The sequence below is a fragment of the Odontesthes bonariensis genome, chromosome 15, assembly GCF_027942865.1.
Source record: "Odontesthes bonariensis isolate fOdoBon6 chromosome 15, fOdoBon6.hap1, whole genome shotgun sequence".
Classification (NCBI taxonomy): Eukaryota; Metazoa; Chordata; class Actinopteri; order Atheriniformes; family Atherinopsidae; genus Odontesthes; species Odontesthes bonariensis.
Window position 1 is genome coordinate 11,432,197 of NC_134520.1, and position 24,220 is coordinate 11,456,416.

At 45.6% G+C, this 24,220-nt stretch overlaps 2 protein-coding genes and 1 pseudogene across 6 annotated transcripts in view; 2 read left to right on the forward strand and 1 right to left on the reverse strand.

Annotated features, from left to right (window-relative positions):
- LOC142400231 (uncharacterized) overlaps positions 1 to 6,350 on the forward strand; it is a 127,835-nt gene extending 121,485 nt beyond the window's left edge. For both annotated transcript variants that reach the window (XM_075484974.1, XM_075484975.1), the window contains exons 16-18: positions 517 to 586; positions 680 to 783; positions 2,396 to 6,350. In XM_075484974.1, the coding sequence (XP_075341089.1) occupies positions 517 to 586; positions 680 to 783; positions 2,396 to 2,606 (385 nt within the window). In that variant the 3' untranslated portion in view covers positions 2,607 to 6,350. The remainder of the gene's footprint in view (positions 1 to 516; positions 587 to 679; positions 784 to 2,395) is intronic.
- Positions 6,351 to 9,082: 2,732 nt separating this feature from the next.
- The window catches only part of tbl1xr1a (TBL1X/Y related 1a), a 60,834-nt gene continuing 45,696 nt past the window's right edge, over positions 9,083 to 24,220 (reverse strand). For all 4 annotated transcript variants that reach the window (XM_075484977.1, XM_075484979.1, XM_075484978.1 and 1 more), the window contains 14 exons: positions 19,813 to 19,914; positions 17,831 to 17,976; positions 17,374 to 17,599; positions 17,006 to 17,138; positions 16,561 to 16,702; positions 12,255 to 12,318; positions 11,833 to 11,930; positions 11,651 to 11,711; positions 11,431 to 11,552; positions 11,177 to 11,251; positions 10,257 to 10,384; positions 9,862 to 10,027; positions 9,664 to 9,765; positions 9,083 to 9,587 (listed from right to left, as the gene is read on the reverse strand). In XM_075484977.1, the coding sequence (XP_075341092.1) occupies positions 9,561 to 9,587; positions 9,664 to 9,765; positions 9,862 to 10,027; positions 10,257 to 10,384; positions 11,177 to 11,251; positions 11,431 to 11,552; positions 11,651 to 11,711; positions 11,833 to 11,930; positions 12,255 to 12,318; positions 16,561 to 16,702; positions 17,006 to 17,138; positions 17,374 to 17,599; positions 17,831 to 17,976; positions 19,813 to 19,870 (1,548 nt within the window). In that variant the 5' untranslated portion in view covers positions 19,871 to 19,914 and the 3' untranslated portion in view covers positions 9,083 to 9,560. The remainder of the gene's footprint in view (positions 9,588 to 9,663; positions 9,766 to 9,861; positions 10,028 to 10,256; positions 10,385 to 11,176; positions 11,252 to 11,430; positions 11,553 to 11,650; positions 11,712 to 11,832; positions 11,931 to 12,254; positions 12,319 to 16,560; positions 16,703 to 17,005; positions 17,139 to 17,373; positions 17,600 to 17,830; positions 17,977 to 19,812; positions 19,915 to 24,220) is intronic.
- Positions 13,134 to 14,560, forward strand: LOC142400233 (uncharacterized; annotated as a pseudogene).

The window sequence follows — 24,220 nt, forward strand, 5'->3', positions numbered from 1 at the left end:
GTTGAATTGTCTTCTCACCGTAGTAGTTCCAGTCTAAAATATCAGTTAAAGGCAAAACACACAACTGATAGCAGCAAGTCATTCAAGGAAGCAGACAGTGGAGCGAGGCTTCTACATAGAGATGCTGATGTTAAAAGTGTGTTTGCACAACAAATGTTATGGCACTTTCATTCATATGGCAGCACATTTAAAATAAAACTAAATGCTAAAAGCTATACACTACTTTAGAATTCATTTTTGGATTCTGCGTACAAATGCGATAAATCATTATTAATCAGGGAAATCATGTGATTAATTAGATTAAAAATTTTAATCGTTGCCCAGCCCTAGTTATTTTATTCATGGGTCGATGCAGTTTTTAGCAGATTGTCCATCTTTACTTTAGAGGGATTCTGTTGCTCCTTTAACTGTCATGTGATGCAGCAGCTCAGGTGACGGAAAGAATAACCCGAGCACTGCCCTGTCAGGACTTTAACACATAAAGTTAATCTTCTTTTTCTCTCTTCTTTCTTCTAGTCTGGCCAAAGGGTTCGTGTCACTGCTTGCATTTGGTGTAATCTTCATTGTGTCTGTGTGTGACCCCAGGGTAAATAACACACACACACACACACACACACACACACACACTTGACTGTCATCTGGAACTCTGCCAGTCACCAGTGTGTTCCATCTTCTTCAGGGTTTTGTTGTCATGTTGGACAAAGTCGTATCATTCTCCCTCAACACTGAAGTGGGACTGTTTGTCTTCATCATGCTGAGAGAGTCCAGAGAAGACAGATACAAGTGAGTCGCTGCCGTGTTCAGGGGTGGAGAGGCGTGAGCGTGTGATGGGCGCTTCAGATTGATTAAAACACCCGCAGTTACCTCAGTGAGAGCCGGCCGAGCCCACGGCCCACCTCCATGTGCTCAGATCTTTGGGTTTCAGCAGCACAGATATTCACCAGAAAAGCTTCAGTTTGACAAAATGTCTGGAATGTACTTATGTACTTTAACTTTAATATTCTTAGAGATTTCTTCTTATTCCAAACTTTTTTTCCACAACGGCTTTGATTCCTTACTATCACCTTTAATGTGTTTATGCTTTTATCCAAAGCGACTTACACTCACATGCCAGGTAGGCAGGTAGCGTAAGGGGGCCTAAGGACCCCTACTGGAGGTAGCACCTTTCATGCAGGGTCAGGATTCAAACCCCAGTCGCCCACATGAAAGGCTGCAAACTTACCACCAGCCTCAGTGACATTAGCTCCACCTTTAAAGGGTTGTCAGCAGGGTTCCTTCACAGGTTTCTGAATTTCAGAGTGTTTCAGTGAGTTGGTCAGCATTATAATGAGCAAGCTGCTCCCCACTAAATACGGTTCCTGCCGTGTTAACTGTGGAGGATTTTAGTCAGGACACAGCAGCCCAATAGCAGCCCAACAGCAGCCCAACAGCAGCCCAACAGCAGCCCAACAGCAGCCCAACAGCAGCCCAACAGCACACAGTTCCAACACAGACTGAGTGAATGTCTTCACAGGAAATTCCATGTTTTATTGCAAATACCTAGCCTAGAGATCTAGACGCCCCTAGTGACCGCAAATTGAATTTGCTCCCGGGCGCAGTCTAGTCACTTGTGGTCGTTTTGCGAGGCTGCAAATCGAAACTTAATCAGGCCAATCAAATCGTGAGGAGCGGGGTCGGAGGCCGGGCTACCTAGTGACGACAGAGGTGCTACGTTTCAGTGTGTAGTTCCAGAGAGAGGTAAACAATGGCTGCGCCCAGCGAAAAGTCTTTCGAGTTGGCTTTGGCAGCGACTTTAGAAAATTTAAATATACATTTTTCTTTGCGAGACGAACAGATAACTGCACTTAAGTTTTTCTTGAAAAAAAAAGGACGTTTTCGGAGTTTTGCCCACCGGGTACGGTAAAAGTTTAATTTACCAGCTTGCTCCGTTGGTGGGACGACGCATGGGTCTCTTTTTGCAAAAAAGCCAACTGTCGTTTAGTTCCATTCTTTTACATTATTCGCGTACAGTTTCTACATTAACAGATTGGAGTGCCGGTATTGAAAACACAGGCAAAGTCGAAAAGAAAAATAATATTCTTTCCTCTCTGACATTAGACTACACACCACGATGTACTTTCCGTCACGCTGACTACGTAATCCTTCTTCATCGCTCTGATTGGTTGTTGCGCCATCCTATTGCGTGGCGTTGAGTGCAGAGGCAACTTAACAGACAACCGTTTATCCCGCCCACACTGCTATCCAGCTACACTAGCCCCCTGTACAGAATCAGGCTGTGGAAGGAGCAGTCGAAGAAGGGGCCACTTTGGGGCCCTTTTGTTGGCCCTCATATGGTCTTCTGTGGGTGTGAATGTCTGACCGCAGTGAGGAAACCCTTCTCTCCCTGTCCTTCCAGGCACCTGGCGGTCCCGCTGCCGGTGGGCGACTGCGTGTTCAGCCTCACTTGGCTGCTGCCCACCTACTTCCTGTTTGCAGTGACCTACGATGTCTTGGAGACCCTGGCAGATGTGGCTCATTACCTGCCTTTCTACAGTCACGATCAGGAGCCACAGATCCACAATCTGACCGGCACCTCCACATCAGCCAATGTCTCCGCCCTGCTCTGATCCCCAAACAGCCACACGGGACACGGGCCGGTGGAGTGGAAGTTGCAACCCAAAAAAAAAAAAAATCAGAAGCTCAGCGAGTGCTTTTATCTTGTCATCACCCTTAACAAGCTCTTCATGAATTTTTAAAGACAAGCTCTCTATTTTTCGGTTGCATGTTGAAATGACATTTTTTGGGTTTTGCTCCACACTTTTCCAAGACCGCCGATCAACCCGAGAGCGCGGCCAGTGGTGCGCAGCTTCAGGGGGCCACAGCAGTCACTTCAGCTCATATAAACCCTACAACGGCTCCTAAGCACACCAAAGTAGGGTTTTACCCAGCATGCACCTGGTGGAACGTGTAGAAAGATGTGTTCGCGCATCTTTATTCCACACAGTTAAACTGTGCACTTTCATAGTTCTCAGTCAATTGCAAAAGATCAAAATGGTGATGCCCCAAATGCTTCCAGACAGAAAAAACAAATCATGGGCTTATGTCACTGTGGCTCTGTCTCTTTACGCTACATTTCATGCTGTACTCCCCAAAGTAATGATTGAGACGGCTGGACACGAAGCTGCAGAAGGGTCCGGCAGGGCGACAGTAACACGTTAGTCACAGCTGTCCTTACCACACACACCTTGCATAGCATCAACTGGCTCAACTGAGACAAACATGAGAAAAAGGAAAAGTTTTTTTGGCTTTTTAACTGAGGACACTAATAAAGAAAACCTCTGAAAGCGTCCTTGAAATCAGCACAGATAAAGAACTTACAGACAGAACAATCAAACAAACTTTACATGTCAATTCAGAGTCTCATGATGGTCGATCCCTCAGTTGGCTCAATGAGAGGGCCGCTGTGATGTGTAGGCCACCCTGCTGCATGGAGTGTTGAAAATAGAGGCGCTGGAGCACTCTGCTGGTCAAACTACGTAAGTACAGCATTTCTGAACGGCCTCGGGAAGGATGCAGTGCAGGAGTTAGTGCCGTCACCTCCCAGCACCAAGGTCCGCCAGCCTGTCGGCTTTATCTGAGAACGCCAGAGAATTCCAGAGGTGGGAATAAGTCCCCGTTTTGCAAGGCTCCAGTCAGACTCTAGTCTTTCCAACCAAGTCTCGAATCCAGACTCAGGTCCAAGTCAAACACTTTGAGTCCTTTTCAAGTCATCCGACCAAATATCTAATTCAGATGCAGAATGATGATTTCTAGAAATAATAACTGCTTCTTAAACTGATCAAATAATAACACAGGACTACTAAAAGACTTCTGAAATGACTTCTCTATGGATGAAAAGCCTCCATTATTAAACCATCAAGCTAAAAAACTAACTTAACCATTAAGCTAATGTTAACTACCCGCTAATCACTTTTCCTTCTTTATGTAGCTATGTAAGGAAGGTGGACGTTGTTGCCTCCCTGTCTGTAATTTTCCACCTGCAGGTTAATCACTTGGTCATTTAAGTAAACAAACCAAATCATTTTTCCCAGCTGGGACGCAGTAACGTCACGCTCTTTGTACATCTCTGGGCAGTTAGTGTTAACGGACTGGAAATATTGACGTGAACTTTGAGTTAGTTGATTTGAAAAAGGTATTAGAAACTAAAAAAAAAAAAAAAAGGTTTTTGTTTGCTGTGACATATCAAGTATTTTCATGCCAAAAGGCTCAAGTCTAAGTGAAGTCACTGATGTTAAAGTCGGAGTTGACCCGCCGTAGACCCCTGCAGCCTGTAACCCAGCAGGAGGGTCCCTGGTTCCAATCCCAGCTGGGGCCTTTCTGCGTGGAGTCTGCATGTTCTCCCCGTGTATGCGTGGGTTCTCTCTGGGTACTCCGGCTGCCTCCCACCGTCCAAAAACATGCATGTTAGTTTGATTGATGTCTCGAAAAGGACCCTAGGAGTGAGTGTGGGAGGTGGTTTGTCTCTGTTGGACCCTGTGATGGACGGGCGACCTGTCCAGGGTGTAGCTGGGATAGGCTCCAGCCCCCCCACGACCCCACAGTTGGATTAAGCGGGTATAGAAACTGGATAGAATAAATATTTTTTTAGACCACATGAACATTCCCTAGGGACAAGGAGGATTTGGAGAGTTCATATCTGAGCCCGTACATTTTCACCTCAGGGATCAGGTCTTCTCACTTTTAATTTCGATTGTGAACAATTAGTATCTTCTGATTTCTCAGAGTGGCGGCCCTGTAAAGCACAAATAAAAGCAGCCGCACCTCAGCTGAAAGCCTTTGGGAAGGAGCCACATTGCTGATTTCTGTGGCTGCAGCAGTGTCCTGTTTCATTGGGGCTTTATTGATGTGTGTCTCACACAGACCTGGAGCAGCCATAACGTTTTCCAGGTCTCTTTAAGAAGTCAGATGTTTGATGGAAAAATGTCACCGAGGCTGAAAGTATCTGGTACCTTTAGTGTGAAGTAGCACAGGATCTGGAACCGGCCGATGGCGGCCAACTGAAGCACCTGGAATTACTGCTTTCACTTCTCACCGTGCGCTCAGAGGTCACACATGCATGCTAAGATAAGTGCTGGCTCAGGCCTCATTACTCTTTATCTATCCTAATGTCTTCTTAGAGAATGTCAGATACTGTACAGTCATCCCAACCTTTAACCATCATCTGATCAATCGTAAGCAAGGCTGAGTCTGATGAATAAAGACTGCGGATTCCACCTGGCTGCAGCATCCATTCAACTAGAAAACAATCCACTCTGCATCTCAGAAAGCACCAGAATGAGGACGTTAACATGGAGAATCCAGCTCGTTGAAAAGTTTTATTTGGTTCATCAAATCCGTTAAAAGTCAATTATTTGTGTCTTGACAGAATTAAAACATGGACACATGATTGTCGCCGACTTCTGTGGTGTTTCCCAGCACTGGCACTACATTATGCCACACACACAAATCAAAACTCAAAACTCTTATCAAAATAGATTTTATTCTGGACTTGAGTTCCACTGATCTGACTGAAACGATGACAGATGGATGCGATGCAAGCGGCAGAGAAAAAACAGAACAGAAAGGCTGACTCAGCGACCCTCTTTGCCCGGACCTAACCACAGCATCGACGTGTCGGGGGGGAGATGTACCAGCTTTCTGAAGTCAGAACTTTAAACAATCAAGAAACACAAATAGCACGAAGGACTCCCAACGGGAAGCCATGAAATCTCTTCCAGTCCAGCGGTAGAAATGTCCGGTTCATTACAGGGCATACAGAAAGGAAGAAGTTAGTGAGCAGCTGGACAAACGTTTGGCAGGAGAAGAGCTGCTCCTGGAGGCAGAGTTTGGACCACTTAGACCTCTGAGCAAAGCCAAACTGAAGCTTTCAGACTTAAAATGAGAAAGTGTTTCTGCGCTTCATTCTAATGTAACCAGAGAGAGACGGGTCTTTGGTTCCAGCCTCCAGGTTTAACACGATATATATGAGCTGCTGTCTCAGCTGTGAGATGTGGGACCACTGGTGAAACCACAGCTGATCAAGAGTGGACATTCTGGCTTTGCTACGCTGAGAAAACGTGCATGAGAAAGCTTCTTAGTGTGTGCATCTGAATAAGCACAAACTCCAAACTGAACCAGTGACGTTGGATCTGCCTCCAGAGCAGCTCCCTCCACAAAACATCTGCAGGACTCCCAACTTCAGGACAAGGAAAAACAGGAGGGGACTAAAAACATTCCCCAGTCTTTGCTCCATTCACTAATTCCACTCGGGTTTCATTTTAGAACTTATTTGCGTGCGTTTCAGGAGAAAGTGGCTATCTCCACCGCCAGCTGTGGGACAAAACCTCCAAAGAGAAGTAAAAGGTGCCTCAGAATGAGCTCAGCTCAGTCAACCTTTACTGAAGGAGCAAAACAAATCTTAGAAATTTACAGCATATGTAAATTATCATGTTAATCCCCCCCCCCCCCCCCCCAAATCTACAAAGTAATTACAAAAAGGTTCCTTTAAATTTGTCTTTAAAAGAGTATAAAATGTCTTATTAGAATAAAACGTGAGCAGACGTTTGGAGGCGCAGAACCAACAAAGGTGAGAGGGACGCTGAAGATGCAGCTTCATGGTTTCTGCTTCCAGTCAGAGGCAGTCACATGTGGGGAAAGACCGGGATGGGTTAGTTTGTCCACCGGAAAGGCTGGCATGCCGCGACGTTTCCTGCCCCTCAGTGCCTCCTGAGAACCGCACGCACACAGGCGTGTTCCTGCTTTTAAAACACCAGCTTTTCCTACAAAAATATTATTCAATTAGTGTCTGAATTAAACATCCCAGAGGACAGAGCCCATGAGAACGAAACCTACTGGCTCTGTGGGCGTGTCCTACAGAGGAAGGAGGGGGAGATTTCACACAGATTCAATGTCTTAATGCTAAACCGTTAATAGCCAGAGAGCAAAGTCACGTCACACCTGTCAGCTGCTGCTTGAGAAGCCCCCTCTGCATCACCTCAGGCCCCCCCTGCATCACCTCAGCCCCCCCTGCATCACCTCAGGCCCCTCCTGCATCACCTCAGCCCCCCCTGCATCACCTCAGGCCCCTCCTGCATCACCTCAGGCCCCTCCTGCATCACCTCAGGCCCCTCCTGCATCACCTCAGGCCCCTCTGCATCACCTCAGCCCCCCCTGCATCACCTCAGCTCCCTCTGCATCACCTCAGGCCCCCCCCTCCTGCATCACCTCAGGCCCCCCCCTCCTGCATCACCTCAGCCCCCTCTGCATCACCTCAGCCCCCTCTGCATCACCTCAGGCCCCTCCTGCATCACCTCAGGCCCCCCTCTGCATCACCTCAGGCCCCTCCTGCATCACCTCAGGCCCCTTCTGCATCACCTCAGCCCCCTCTGCATCACCTCAGCCCCCTCTGCATCACCTCAGCCCCCTCTGCATCACCTCAGGCCCCTCCTGCATCACCTCAGGCCCCTCCTGCATCACCTCAGCCCCTCCTGCATCACCTCAGGCCCCTCCTGCATCACCTCAGCCCCTCCTGCATCACCTCGGGCCCCTCCTGCATCACCTCGGGCCCCTCCTGCATCACCTCGGCCCCCCCTGCATCACCTCAGGCCCCTCCTGCATCACCTCAGGCCCCTCCTGCATCACCTCAGGCCCCCCCTGCATCACCTCAGGCCCCTCTGCATCACCTCAGGCCCCCCCTGCATCACCTCAGGCCCCTCCTGCATCACCTCAGCCCCCCCTGCATCACCTCAGCCCCCCCTGCATCACCTCAGCCCCTCCTGCATCACCTCAGGCCCCCCCTGCATCACCTCAGGCCCCTCCTGCATCACCTCAGGCCCCCCCTGCATCACCTCAGGCCCCTCCTGCATCACCTCAGCCCCCCCTGCATCACCTCAGGCCCCCCTGCATCACCTCAGGCCCCCTCTGCATCACCTCAGCCCCCTCCTGCATCACCTCAGCCCCTCCTGCATCACCTCAGCCCCCTCTGCATCACCTCAGGCCCCTCCTGCATCACCTCAGCCCCCCCTGCATCACCTCAGCCCCCTCTGCATCACCTCAGGCCCCTCCTGCATCACCTCAGGCCCCTCCTGCATCACCTCAGGCCCCCCTGCCAGCACTCCTCACTCAGCTGGCTGAAGAACACATCTGCATTTGCTTTGCATGGGCTACATATACAGCCGATTCAAAACTACAGGGAGAACGTTTCCAAGTGGAACCAGTGGAATAAAGTCCAGCCCAGCTACACGAGGAATGCATTTGTTCCCGTATACGAGCGCAGGAGAATGGTTTAATGAAGCGGATCAGAATCCGCTCCTCTGGGCTCGTTCAAGTTGAGCTTTTTGCTGTCAGAACCAACCCAAAGTTAGCTGGGAGCTGGGCGGTTCCATGCCGAGCAGTGAATCACACAGCTTTAAAGCCCGGTGTATGTGGACAGATCCAGATGTTTATAACCGTAGCAGCATCTGCATGCATGTTGTACAGAGTTCAGGCGATGACTCGATCCCCCTCCCACGCATGTGCCCTGTAGTCTCTGTCCCAGGATACATGCACGGCTGCAAGCGTGGCTCGACTGCACTGTGCACGTAACCATGCCGACCATCTGGGTGTGACGGACACAAATTTGATTTGGTACCTTTCAGTACTGAATAGTTTAGGTCTGGTTTCGGAGCTAAGAAGGATCGGCCGGGTACAGGTGCAGATTCAGCTGGGTTTCCTCATGGCGCTGCTCATTTCATACATTCAAGGCTCGACCCAACCAGAAATAACCACAAACAAAGCAAAAGCAGTCAGCTCCGTGTCATTCTACCGTTTTAACCAGGCGGCTGGCAGCCGTCGCCTGAGAGCAAAGAGACGGCCGTTGGTTCAGAAGCACCTGATTAAAGTTCTGGGTTAAAGCAGCTGGATGTTGGAGCGTTCCAAACTGCAGGCAGAAATACAGGGTGGAGAAAGGGAATGAAGTCATGATGAGCACACCGTCTGTCTGCTGCGTGTGTGTGTGTGTGTGTGTTCTTCTCCAACACGGCCAGCCCCACCCCCCCCTCCCCAAAGATTAAAAAATATAAAAACATTGAGAAGAGAGATCTGAGATTTAATAAAAAAAAACTAAGTGCCATTCTGTTTGGTGGTGGAGAAGTTGATATGTCCGCACAATGAGATCCGACTAGTAACAAAGATCAACACTTTTTTCATTGTTTTACATTTTGATGACAATGAGAATGGTTTAAAGATCGAAAAGCAAAACAGCTTCCAAATTTTGGTACATATACGGATCTGTTGCTCTTTTTTTTGTCTTTTGGCTGCGTCTCTCTGAGAGTCTGCACAGACAGAGAGGGCCACGTTTCTCCAGCTCTGTCCATCCGCCCGTCCATCTGTTCATCCCTGTGTCTGGACCTGCTGTGTCGGTACGTGCTTCCTGTTCCTGCTTCCTGTTTGTCGGTGGGCGGGGCCATAGTCGTAAGCGTGAGCAGTACACAGGGCAGGCAGGGACAGTCATTTGGCTATGTACACATTCATGGTCGGTCCATGGCTTCCAACAAACAGCAGCTCTATTTCCGCAGGTCTAATACACACACCTGGAAGAGAGGAGAGATGCATCTGTAGCGCTGGGCCCATGCATACAGCTGAACATGCAGTGCTGAGCAGACTTACAGATCCATCCGACGCGCTGGCTCCCACTTTGTCTCCGGCTGCGTTCCAACACACCTCAAAGATCCCCCCCGTCCCTCTGTAGCTGTGGACTAATGCTCCCGTCTGCACACAGGACACAGAAGCCTTACTCATACCGGACCCACAGAAGCAGGGAGTCCCTGGCTGCTCAGAGGATTCCGATCAAAGTGCTCCTCCTACCTGTGTATTCCAGATGTGCACGCATTTGTCAAAGGAGCCACTGGCCAGATGGCGCCCGTCGGGGCTGAAAGCCACGCTGTAGACTGGCTCCTGGTGTTTGGTCAGAGTGTGGATACAGATGCCTCGATCCACGTCCCAGAGACGGACTGTGGAGTCAAAGGATGCACTGCCAAGGCAGCCGACAGCTTCAGTCAGAACACTTCAACGTGCACAACAATGGAAACTGCCTGAGCCTCACTGTCTCCACATGCATCCTCTATGAATGCATGAACCACAATGTGTTCACTAAGTGACGTGGCAAAACAATACAATCAAACTATAACAGCTTTCAGTAGAATTGCTCTAAGCTCAGAAGTTCTCTGTGTGATTTGTACAGCTCACACACTCACACACACCTGGCTAGCATGAGGTTAGCACTGGGATTGTTGGTTCCGGGGCCGGTGGGACTCCATTTGATGGTGTAAATTTCTTTGCTATGGGCCTGAAGGTCATGGACACACGAGTCCTGCTTCATACTCCAGATCTAATGAGACACAAAGAGAAGCTATTAGGCGTCTTACACAAGCAGCATGCACCACTGATGAGCAAACCAGCTGAAATATGAAGCTCTGTTCAGACATGAGATGGTGCTTCACGGTGGACACGTTCCTCCTCCAACTACAGCGATGTGGAAGACATGTTCAGGTATCAGTTCAGGAAATAAACTAAAGTTCCAGGTCAGAGGATGGAGAGGACGTTGGGTCTTTTTTTCAGAATCCTGGGTCTTCTTGACAAATTTCATCTTTTTCATGCCTCAGTTTGTGTGTCATTAATCTCACCAAAAACAAAGACACACACACACACACTTAAATGTGGCATGTTAACTCGGCATTCTAACTGATATCATATGACACTGAAGCATTAACAGGGGCCTGTTCGGGGTTCCATTTCCTCTGCATTTATGCACAAAACTAGGCTCAAACTGGCTTAAGAACACTGCCCACGCACTCATGCACAGTTAGTGTCCTCAGCTTTCACCTGGAAAGAAGACACCGAGACACAGAAGTAGCCAGTAACAACAGATTTATCTTCTTTTAAACTAACAGTAACATGTGCAGCGCTATAACTGTACAGACTAAAGTGTTTGTCAGCCGTTTTGGTCTGTTATGTAACAGTTTAGAACCGTAACAAACTGTAAGTGAGCACATGGTCACCGAGCACTTCCCCTGCCACACGTGTATACTGGGACAAAGGCAGCATCCAATAAAGTAACCGGCTGGGACTCCAACTACAGCTCAACTCAAGTGTTTCTGAGGAAAGCTACGTCGCAGCTCACCTTCAGCGTCATGTCGTCTGAGCAGGAGGCTAACAGGTTCCCCGTGGGATCCCACTTGATTGCGTTTACTTCATTCTGGAAGGAGAGATGAGGGAGATGAGTGAAGGAGATGGGGTGCAGGCAGCTGCCCACATATCCAGCACATCTGTCACAGATACACTCAGTACAGTACAGTCTGGATGCATTCAGAACGTCCACCGCAGCGATAAGGAGGTGCAGAACACACAGACACACACACACACACACACACTTACTGTGTGTCCCTGGAATGTTTTTATGGGTCTGTCCTGTCCCAGTTTACAGACGTGGATGCACATGTCTGTACTACAGGAAGCAAATGTATTGTTACTCTGCCAGTCCACATCTAATGCTGGAGCTGTGGGAGACAATCACAGGCACAGGGGATGTTAACAAGCTCGAGTAGATGCTCAAAATACCCAGCATGAGAAAAGCCGAGAGGAGATGCTACTGTACCTGAATGGAAGGGAAACTGCTGTTTGGCTTCTCCTGTGTGGGCATCCCATATGATTGTTGTCTATAGGAACACATTTACAGTTAGAGCTACCGGTTTCTTTACAGTGGAACTGCAACAAATCTGAACTTATGATAAAAGTTATTTAACATGCTGACGTCTGATGAAAAGAACTGAAACGCACCTTGTCTACACCTGCACTCAGGATAAAATTGCCTTTTTTATTCCATTTCAGGGCAAAGATGGGACCTTTGTGTTGGCCAAGAGTACTAGCCAGATTACCTGAGGAACAACACACACAAAACATGGCGTCAAGTCCCAAATGTCTTTGAGTGATTACATAACACAAAATGGAAATCAAAAATACACAGAAAGAAAAAAATAGAACTACATAAAACTGCCACTGGATGGCAGCATTGCACAAAGCTGTGAGGGCTGGAGTGGTTTATTGTCATAAATCATCCCAATATCAAGGAACACCACATTCACAATTACAGTTCACAATTTGCAGAAAATATATCTTCTTATTTTTCTGAGAATTTACCGAACCCCCCAAAAACAACAAAGAAATTTAAATCTGTGCACTTTGACTGAAAGTGTTCTCACCATCTTTGGTCCATATTCTGGCAAAGCCGTCATACGAGCCCGTTGCTAACAGTGTGCCCTCACTCTGTGACAGGGGAAGAAAAAACACATGTACTTATAGGTAGGTGCCTGTTGGGACACCAATCAACCGACTTCAGATTCTAATAAGGGTATAACAAAAAATCCCAGCAAAGCAAATATCCTGTTTCAGAGTCAAATTCTACTCAGCCAATGATGAGAGTTTCCTGGTATCTGAGAGGAGTGAGTAACAGAGTTTTACGGCCAAAGTGTTCTTCAGCTATAAGACTGCCAACTGCTCATTAAAGTCACAACTTAACCAGGTGAGCAAGGACAGAGACGACAGAAAGGAACTCTGTCCCAGTACGTTGAGAATTATTCATCCTATTTAGTTGTTTTTCTCTACATCTTATATGCACTTACATTTTGTATGTTATACAAGCATACAGACATTTTGAGTCCTTTGTTGCCAAACATCAGGCAGCTGCCTGTAGTTCGTTTGACACAGGGGATTGGATAGTGCACTGAGGGTCACTCTCCTGCTGCAGAGAGAAGGTATGCCCAGTGAGACTGCTTTTGCTGCCATCACTGGGTCCATCATCCATATAGACGTGTGAGCCGGTTCCAGAAGGAGCCAGATGTGCCCGGTCCTGACGTGAACTCCTGTGTGGTTCTATAGTGAGCTGGAAGGGTTTGGAATACCCAACACTTTCTGCCCTTCTCCACTTTTTTGGTGCCATCTGTCTGTATTGTTATGGGAAACTCCCATCGAGCCTTTTTAATCATGCTGCTGATGAGAGCTTTTAAGTACAGCCTAAAACACTCTTCTTCATATACTGTACGCTTGGACGTTGTGTGGTACCTGATGCTTTGCGGTAAGACGTATTGCATCACTTCCTGTTACCTTATTTGTGTTCTGTGGAGTTTTTTGCTCCTCTTGGACTACTGATTATCACTTAATTTCTCCCTATAACTTACACATTTTCACATTGTTAACTCTATAGCTTACTGTTCTGTTCTAACACACTCCTACAGATCTTTAATCTTTATTCTCACTTTTTAACGGTGTGTCTGGTTCTCTAGTGTAGCATGGCTACCGGTTCTCTTCCTCCTCCTCCTGCTTTCACCTGCTCCGTGTGTCAGATGTTTAGTTACTCCTCTGCCTCCTTTAGCGATAATGGTACATGTAACAAATGTAGTCTTTTTGTAGTTTTGGAGGCGAGGTTATCTGAATTGGAAGCTCGGCTCTGCACTGTTGAAAATCAACCGATAGCGAGCCAGGTCCCTTTAGCCAGTGTGGAGCCACCTAGCGTAGCTAGCTCAATTAGCTGCCCCCTAGCAGAACCCGAGCAGCCGGCATCACAGGGTGGCTGGGTGACTGTCAGGAAGAGGCATAGCTCTAAAGCCAAGCCCGTTGTTCACCATCGACCTGTCCACGCTTCAAATAGATTTTCCCAACTCAGCGACACACCTGCTGAGGACAAAATCCTTGTAATTGGCAGCTCCATAATCAGAAACGTGGCATTAGACACCAGCGGCCATAGTCAAATGCATTCCAGGGGCCGGAGCGGGCGACGTAGAATCCTATTTAAAACTGCTGGCTAAGGATAAACGTAAATATGGTAAAATTGTAATTCACGCCGGCGGTAATGACACCCGGTTACGCCAATCGGAGGTCACTAAAATTAATGTTGCATCGGTGTGCAATTTTGCCAAAACAATGTGGGACTCCGTAGTTTTCTCTGGACCCCTGCCAAATCTGACCAGTGATGACATGTTTAGCCACATGTCCTCCTTCAACCGCTGGTTGTCCAGATGGCGTCCAGAAAACAACGTGGGCTACAGAGATAATTGGCAATCTTTCTGGAGAAAACCTGGTCTGATGAGGAGAGACGGTATCCATAATTGAATGAATATTAGATCTCACCTGTCCAAGTCTCTGTTAGTGAATGAGTTGATTTGTGATCATCATATTGATATATTTTGTCTTACAGAAAACTGGCTGCAGCAGCAATATCACGGTCGATCACAGTATCTTGTTAAACAGACTTGAACATGTTATTGGGATTAAAGGAACTGCATTAGGCTGGTTTAAGTCATATTTATCTGATAGATTTCAGTTTGTTCTTGTAAATGAAGAATCTTCCTCACACACCAGAGTAAGTCATGGAGTTCCCCAGGGTTCTGTGCTTGGACCCATTCTTTTCACTTTGTACATGCTTCCATTAGGTAACATTATTAGACAGCATAACATAAATTTCCAATGCTATGCTGATGATACTCAGCTGTACTTATCTATGAAACCAGATGAACCCAATAGGTTGGTCAGACTACAAGCATGTCTTAAAGCCATAAAGACCTGGATGACTCAGAACGGTCTGCTTCTAAATTCAGACAAACTGAAGTCGTTATCTTTGGACCTGAGGGCTTCAGGGAGAAACTGTCTAGCTATATAGTTACTCTTGATGGTATTTCCTTGGCTTCTAGTTCTACAATGAGGAACCTTGGAGTTATTTTTGACCAGAATTGATCATATCTCACATATAAAACAGGTTTCTATGACTGCTTTCTTTCATCTTCGTAAAATTGTTAAAATCAGGAACATCCTGTCTCAGAGTGATGCAGAAAATCTGCTCCATGCATTTGTTACTTCAGGATTGGGCTACTGTAATTCTTTATCATTGGGCTGTCCCACATATTCTCTGAAAAGCCTTCAGCTGATTCAAAATGCTGCAGCCAGAGTTCTGATGAGATCTAACAGCAGAGATCATATTTCTCCAGTTTCAGCTTCTCTTCATTGGCTCCCTGTTGAATTCAGAATAGAATTTAAGATTCTTCTCCTCACATATAAAGCCCTTAATGACCGAGCTCCATCATATCTTAAAGATCTCATTATAAAATATTTTCCTAACAGAGCACTTCGCTCCCAAACTGCAGGTTTATTTGAGGTTCCCAGAGTTTCTAAAAGTAGAATGGGAGGCAGATCCTTCAGTTATCAGGCCCCTCTCTGTGGAACCAGCTGCCAGTTTGGGAGGCAGAGCCTTCAGTTATCAGGCCCCTCTCTGTGGAACCAGCTGCCAGTTTGGCTTCAGGAAGCCGCACACCCTTTCCACTTTTAAGACCAGGCTTAAAACTTTCCTTTCTGATAAAGCTTATAGTTAGGGATGGCTCAGGTGATCCTGACACATCCCATAGTTAAGCTGCTATAGGCCCAGACTGCTGGGGGGCCTCATCTGTCACACCTTTCCTCACTTTACTCTCTTTTCCCCCCGTTTAATTTCTCAAATGATATTATGTACATGTGACATTATTGTGGTCATTAACTTGTGTTTCCCTGTTCCAACAGGTATCCTTTGAATGGTGTTACAGTGTTTGTTGTCCCCTCTTTTCTGTCCTCTCAAACCCCAGCTGGTGGAGGCGGATGGCCACCCTTCCTGAGTCTGGTTCTGCCAGAGGTTTCTTCCTGCCCAAAGGGAGTCGTTTCTCTCCACAGTCGCCTCAGGCACGCTCAGGACGGGAGATTGCACTGAAGACAAGTTTCGGAGCAATCTGTTGGTTTCCTTAGCTAGGAAAATGTTTTTGAATTGGGTCTATATGAAGGAATTGGATTATTTTTAAATTAATTATGATTACAATGAATTGAACTCCAATTGGCTTGAATTGGCCTATATTATTGAAGTGCCTTGAGATGACGTTTGTTGTAATTTGGCGCTTTATAAATAAACTGAATTGAATTTAATTGTATTCGCTTACTCAGGGACTTTTAGCTTCTCCTACAGATGAGCCTGAAGCAGCACAAAGAACAGACAGCTGTGACTAAACAAACGTGTTTGGTGACGAAGAAAATCTCGACTGAAAATGAAAGATGAACAGCTGGTGTCATCTAAACAGTAGAATCAAAGGGAGCAAATGATGTAGCAATAATGATAAAGTGAGACGTGTGCTCGTTTCGTCCAGTTGTTCTTACAGGGCTGGATGAAACTGAGATGAGGCCATTTTAATGATCACGCCAGCTGAAATAATTGCAATCAGCTGATTATGTAACAACTGCAACAGACTTGAAAGTGGGGCAATCAGAGCACTGCTGCGAGATGATCAAATGCAAGTGCCTGTGAGGACCATTAAATCAGCATAACATAAAACATTAAAAACAACCATAAATCAATTGTTTGATAGTCAGACATTTCCTGAGTTGTCCATCAGCTTCCACCTAATATTATAGACTAAAACACTCATGCAGGGTGATTCATATCTTACAGCTGGTGTGTGTGTGTGTGTGTGTGTGTGTGTTTGTGTGTGTGTCTCTTACATTCCAGTCCAGTGAGGTGACGTCTTTGTTGCTGGGGACGTCCTGTCCTCCTTCTCGTATGCAGTGCCTCAGGACCAGCTGCGTGGAGCTGCTTGTACTGTTCTCACTCAGGTTCCAGATACGAGCTGTCGAGTCGCCCGACCTGACACAGACACAAACATTTCACTTTTATTTCACTGACGCTTCTTAAATAGACAATGATTGTTGTGCAGATCAGAATTATAAAAGTAACAGTATGCTGTAAGCCAAATATGTCTGACAACTAACAAGAGGCCTCCCGACACAGACATTTCTTCATAAAGGAGACACTGGGACAGCTCGTTTCCTCATAGAGAATGTCTGCATTCCTTTCCCTGAGCAGCATTAGCTTAGTTTCTCTGGACGTTTCAGGAAAGTGACACTTTTGTCCAAGGAGCATTTTAGAAACTAGGGAGAGTGAATTTACCCTGATGCCAGAAGATCGCTGACTGGGTTCCAGGCACAGATGAAGACCTCAGACTCATGACCCCTCAGGACCATGGCCTTGTTCTGAGGGATCTCCACATCTCCATCCACTTCCATCAGGTCTGCGTGGTTGTCTAAGGATACATTCAGATGGATCACAAATACACATCCAAACAAAATGCGCAGAGAAACCAACTGTCATCCATCTTAATAGAAGATCTTTGCAGCTCATTCTGTGTTGTTTTTTTGGAGCAACATGAGCTCGTATGTAAACAGATAACAACGTGTGATTAGTTTCATTCATAGAATAAAAAGGACCAAATAGAGACACAAATCTTAACTCAGCAGAAATAATCATATCTGACTCACTTGCTAAGGCATGGGCTCCATTCTCCTCTCCGTTGGCAGTATTCTCTCCATTCTTGGGGTTTCCAGCGATGCTGCCTCCAGCAGCTGATGCAGGCGCTGAAGCTGCAGCCTGCTGCTGAGCCATTTTGTCCCGGTAAGCCTGCTGCCTTGTCTGAACGACATCTGGCATCACCGCATCGATCAGGGACAGAGACTCAATGGGCCGCCCGTCGAATAATGTGCCGTCCTACACAGCAAAAGACTGATTAGAGCTGGGACACAAAGACACACAGAACTTAGCTCATGTACACAAATATCATTTTACACGCCCCGTTAATCCGAGGAATACTTGTTGAAAAGGTAACAAAGAAACAGATGCACTCCAGCCCCTTGGTGGGTAACACCTTTTAGAAAAGTGAATCAAAGAGAATCTCTCAGAAGCTCCACAACTGTGTTTCTGATACGGATTGTTTCCCACCTCATTGATGCTGACTTCTGCCTCCACATACTGCAGACCCTTCTGAATAATGCTGATGAGGGCAGCAGGGGGAACCAGAGCACCGTTGATGTTGGACTGACTGATGTGGCTCTCTATACCAAAGGTAAACGCTGAATGGGAGAACCCTGGAGAAGAGGAACCAAGAGCAGATTTAAATGTATCCTTTTAGAAGGCAATCAAATATAAAAATAAAGTCAATGTGTTGATTATATGGTGGTTCCAGTTGATTTCATCCTAGCCTGTGCTACCAGCTGATTATGGAGAGTGGGCCTTTGTTGTAGAGATTTGCGGAAACGAGAATAAACCTACTGCAGCTTTTTAGTGTGAACAGAAACTGCCCAGCAGGAACTCTCATTCCATCAACTTCTCTCCATTCAGAGGAACCTGCCAGCCGACATGATCAGTTAGTTTCCACATGTCGTTCTGTTCAGGCGTGCTGGAGAGGCAGCGATAAGATATGCAGCACATGAAATGACATTTATTCTGGTCATTTCCTCTAGTTTACAATAGAGAGGTGAAAGGGAAGTAATGTTTATCACAGCCATGGATTCATTGCTACAGTTCCTCGAGTGGAAGCGCTCTCATCCAAAGAAATGATTGAGATTTTTTGCATCAACAGGTAATTCTCTTCCCTCACCAGCAGAGGCGTACATGTGGAAATAAACCTCCTGTCATGTTTAGCTGCATCTCTCATCTGAGTACAAACATTCACGGCAGACGTTCATTAAATAGTTTGGAAATCCAATGGTGAAAATCGATGTTGTGTTTAGATTATGTAACAGAATTGTGTTGGTATTATGTGGGCAAATATTTACCAGAAGACTGTGGTTCTGGGAACTGTTGCCCATACCAATCACTGACAAAAGGAAGCAAAGCCCAGGCTTTTATTTAAGCTGCAATAAGAAAACAGAACAGCAGCAACGTCTCTTCCCAAAGAATTCAATCAGCTGCTGCTACCGCTCTGTAAATATACATTTAGCAATAAAAGGTTTAATATTTGACTTTATACGGTTCTGCATCGTTTAGACACAGTACCCATGAAATTCACAAAGGTCCCCCCTGAAAAGCTTTCCAGTACATCCAACTTGTTGTAAACACATATTTTCCCACACATTGGTGAGGCTTCAGCAGCTGCCTGCTCCAACAGACTGTCAAAAAAAGATGGATGCTGCCTTTAGATTGGTAAGTATAGCCACAGTGTCTTAATGCCGCATTCTTTTGAATGGTCAGCAGGAAGTGGTTGTAAAAAAAAGGTAGACGTGTAAATCACTACTGCTTTCTTGATTTGTTGCCTGTTTAAAGTCCCAATGACTGCTCTACATGCATGTTTAATATTCTATGTTAAAAGCACAAGTTAGATTCCTGATCACATGAAAAAGAACCACCTACTAAACTGGCCTCATTATGGTCCACAGGTAATACTCCTCTGTATTAACTTGATGAGTATTAATACAGTCAGCCAGGTTACCAACATGGCCGCAGCAGGTGCTAATGTCTATGGGGGGTATTTTTGCTTTGATCGTTTCATTCATTCAGACCCGAGTGAAGGCAACACTGAGGCAGGTCACTGCCTCAGTGTTGCTGTACACCACAATGACCAAATTCACATCCAAACTTTACTGGGCTTGTTGATCTGTTGGCAAAGCCTCAGTACGTCACAGATGTTGGAGGAGGAAACACTTTCACTCCCGTTAAAGAGAGAGGCATCCGTTTAATGCATTCAGTCTTAATTGGTTAAAGTAATTAATATGAAAAAACGCATAAAGATGCACCTCTAATAAGAGAGGTGAGAAGCTAGCGAGGCCCACGGAGCCAAAATGCATCCTAAACCCATTCAATTCCAACCAAATGATCATTGTGATAGTTTTGGTGTGTTTAAGATGCAGAGTGTTTGAAAATCAGAAGCAACGACAGATTATCTGGAAAATATCCCGATGAGCGGGAGAATGTGACGAGGATACCTGACTCCTGTAGGTATCTGTAGACCAGGAAGTTGACCTCATCACTGCTAATGCTCATCTTTAATCCTGTTACACCATGAGGTCAGCACGCATACACCTTGCCTGAAAAACAGAGAGACGTTCATTAATGGCAGGGAAATGTGTTTGAACATCATGGTGAAAGCAGTGTGGTAACTTCAGTGCGTAGCTTCTGGAAATGGAAGCCAATTCTAATCAGAAAGTACATCCCAAAGTATTGTCTAATGTTAGGCTGCTTTTGTTCTGCTTGCACGAATAACTGTGGAGGCCAGGCTCAGACTGTGGCTGCAACAGAACCTTCCTTCCTTCTCAGACATTCAACAAATCAAGTGTTTCTGTTCATTGCAATCGGGGATTAAATAGCTGCCGTCAGAGATCTATTTATTTCAACACATACACCTTCCACTGCTAAACTAGTGAGCGCAAGTGTCCCCCAAGCGTCTCCCCATCAGACACAGCAGGGTTGTTTTGCGCTGAAAGCTGGAAGATTGTATTAAACTCAATGTATTAAATTTACACCACAATTTTCACCAATTTTTTCCAGTAAAATCTAGTACACACGATTTTCACCACACAGACAGATGTGGGAGGCCACAAAGGGCCCATATCTGAGGCCAATCAGAGGTTTGATTGGTGGTCACCCCTCACTATGTGTGAGCGCTCCAAAGACTTCTGAGAGGTTCCACTGTCCGGACAGTTTTATGGCTTCAGTGGGGGAGGGGATGTTGAATAAGTTGTTAACAAGGAGTTAGAGCTAATGAGACCAAATCAGTCTGAGGAAAAAGACAATAAATAAATCAATATTTTTTATTCAAAAAAATAGGACAAACGGAATTTAGAACATAGAGTGTTGAAGAAACTAGTCTGCTTAGGAAACTTTTGTCAAACTTTTGCAAGAACGCCCACATCTCTGTTTCCATCATCAGACACGGGAGGAAAAAAAGGCTTCAGAGAAACCGACTCTTCGCTCTTTAACAACCAGGGAGCGAAACACACTGAATCACTGAGATACTTGTATCAGAATGTAATATTAATCATGATAACTTTGTGTCGGCCTCTGTGATAAGCATTACACATTTCCATTCATAGAGCAAATGTCTTTCTAGCACAAACAAATGCAACACCGGCCAACGTGCCAGACGATCAGGGCACATGCACATTGACCAGCAAACACAGCAGGGTGAGGACTGAATGCATGTCAGGAGACTCAGTCCATCCGACAACATGCATCAAACAGAGGTGAGACTGAGATCCTCCTCAACTGATGAAGTAATAATTATTTAGTCATTTCCTCTGATCTACTTGTACAGCAGAGATGTGTGCAGCGCATCTGCTCCGTCATTAGCAAACGGCACGCACCCATACACTGTATCAACAAAGACTGAGTTCCACTGGATTCTGAGAACTTTCAGACACTTCAGAAACTATCACTCAAGAAAGCAGCCAGAGAAAAACATGGGCTTAGAAACTTCAGGCTGCTCATCCCCTGAGCAGCTGCAGGTGCGCTCCAAAGATTGGGGCAGCCAGTTGTGCCATTAAGAAGCTGCAACAGCCTGAACTGAAGTCTCTATAGTGAGTGCAGCAGCCGAGCAGCTGACGAGGATGGGAAGGTGAGTGGAACGGATGATATCCAGGCATGTTGCTTATGTAATGATTTGTAGTGTAAATGCATCGGAATATAGCAGAAAAGTTGTTACATATCGTTTATTCTTTAATATATGGCCCAGCCCAAGCTGGAACTGCTCCATAGTGATCAATCAGAGGCCAAGTCTCATGATGCAACTTCAGACTGCAGATCAGCATCAGCTTTGCAAAGTGAACAGCAGACAACTTCCAAACTCCAGAACAGAAGAGAAACATGTGGTGGAGGGTTAACAACAATGAAAAAACAGTGACTTCTTTGTTCATAGTGTACAGCTGAACAGTTTGGAGTTCATGATAAACTGAAGAACCAGTTCCAAAGCACTTAGCTCACATATGATGGCTGTGCAATGAGCAGCGACAAAAGAAAACAAAGGCTGCATTTCTGTGTGCAGTTCTAATGCAGAAACTGCTGACTTTGTTCATAATAATAATACTACTACAAATGATAAGAAAAATAATGATAATAATACTAAATGTATAGATACTAAATGCGCTAATGTACCAAGGTGCTTTCACTGAAACACACCACATAACCACGTGACGCACTGCTCTGGCTATAAACCAACTACACCCTACTCAGCTAGTAAACACAAGTGAGAGGAAATGAGCAGTTCCTGTGATACGGCTGCTTCTGTGTGTGACTAAGCAAATGTCACAGGATGTTGGTTAGACATAGCATTTGTACGTTAACTAAAAACTGTGGTATACTTGTGTTTACCACAGTTCCAAATGAGAAGTAGTTTGAATGCCATCTCCCCAGAGAATAATCAGTGTAAAGTAAAGCCTGAAGCTCAGGGGCTGCAGCCTCGTCTTACAGGAGGAGGGGCTGTCTGTGTCTCCAGGGGACTGGGGGTGCCTGTGGACTGTGGGAGTCCTTTTCCCAGGACGTCACATTTTCACTGTCTGAAGCAGTAACATATTTAGTGTGATCTGTGGCCACTGCAGAAAATCCAACCCTGAAGAAGAAGCAGTCAGGATTAATGTTCAAGACTATATTGGAGTTCTTCTGCTTCATTGGCCAGAGCAATGGTACAGTAATGCAATTAAATTGGTATTAAGCACAACTTGGGCAGTAATGTCTGTGTACTTTCCGCACGCTTTGCAGGGCACTTATTCTATAAAATGGAAGAACATACAAACAGCATGTTCGTGTTATCAAAGCCATGACTCCTCAGTATTATCTTGTTTACTTGATTTATGAAATCTTCAGCATAGATAGTTATCCCAAAACCATATCTGATCACTGATCAATTCCAGTGTAAGTAAAGATCCACAGTGAATCATTGATTTTTTGTTAAGGAATTTTTGGGAAGCTCTGAAAATCCCAATTTCATGAATGAGTATATAAGGTGACTGAAAGCCGACGCCCAACACTGGAACGTTAGAAATGGATTTACTGGTATGCAGTGTTTCCCACACATACTGTAGACTAATTCGTGGCGGTGCGCCACAGATTAAACACCGGCCGCCACATATTGCGTTTCGTTATTATTATTTTTTTAACGCTATTTAAAAAAATACTCGTATTCGTTAAGCTGCATTTCCTTTCCCTGCTCTCATTCAGTCTCTCTGTCCCTCGCGTCTCTCTCGCATAGCCTTCACACACACACACAGCCCCTCCCCTCCGTGCTTCCCTGGAAGCTTGCTAGCTTCAGCGTCGCGTTAGATTAGCTCTATAGCTCTGGCTCAACCGAAAGAAGACAGCTGGCGAAATTCACGAAAGGTTGGTATCACGTGCACCTTTATAAAATCACACATTAAAAAGTCCTATAAAAATATTTTATATTTTGAATACAATGTTGTCCCGTCCCGTCCCATAGCAAACAAGCGATTACGCCTTCTTTATAAAGTTAACTAGTCGCAAGTTTGTCGTAAAAATAAATAAATAAAAAATGTAGTTGGGTTGTCGAGGTCTAAACACTAGCAGCTGTGAATCAAATAAAGTAGTTTTTTTAAACTCTTACACTGAATGTTTGCTGCTTCAATCCAGATGAGTATTGAAAAATATTTTCCACGATTGAAAAAGAGACGTGCGTGTTGAGGATGAGGAGCAGCCTGAACCGGAGGTATCAGTCTGAAACAGCTGAACAGTCCGACCAGTGTAATTAGCTATGTTATTCATTTGTTTACAATGAAGATGTGAAAATCTGCAGATAAGCCGCACCTGTGTCACCCACCGTGACACAGGTGTCACACATCCTTACGTCCCCCATAATTTTCCTTGATGGAGAAATTATCCAGGTTCTTAAGTCCCAATGTGACATATAGCCTATGTCACATTACAGATCTCTGACAGTGGGGGGTGGTATTCTGGAAAAAAATTCTGAAATGGGTTCTATGTGGTCTATTTAGTCTGTTATAACCCCTTTAATTTTCATTTTAGTAGAAATGGGTCTGGGTTCTTATGGGTTAATACAATAAAGTTCTGTGTGAGCAATTATTAACGAAGGAATTATTTCGAAGAATTTTTATTCCCCCTCCCTGAAGCTGAAATGCGGAATCACCACAGATCTGGCAACACATCAGCTCAGAGAATCAGATTCGTGAGGAGTGGATTGAGGGGCAACTTAACAATCTTTTACTATGCTGTTACAGGACTGACTGTATGCAAACGAACTCACTGGAGCAGCTGCTCGCTGTGGATCCATTTTATCTGCAGTGCAGCCCAAAGGTTCAGGAACCACACACCCATTCAGAGAACCAAAGGATCAGGAACCACACACCCATTCAGAGAACCAAAGGTTCA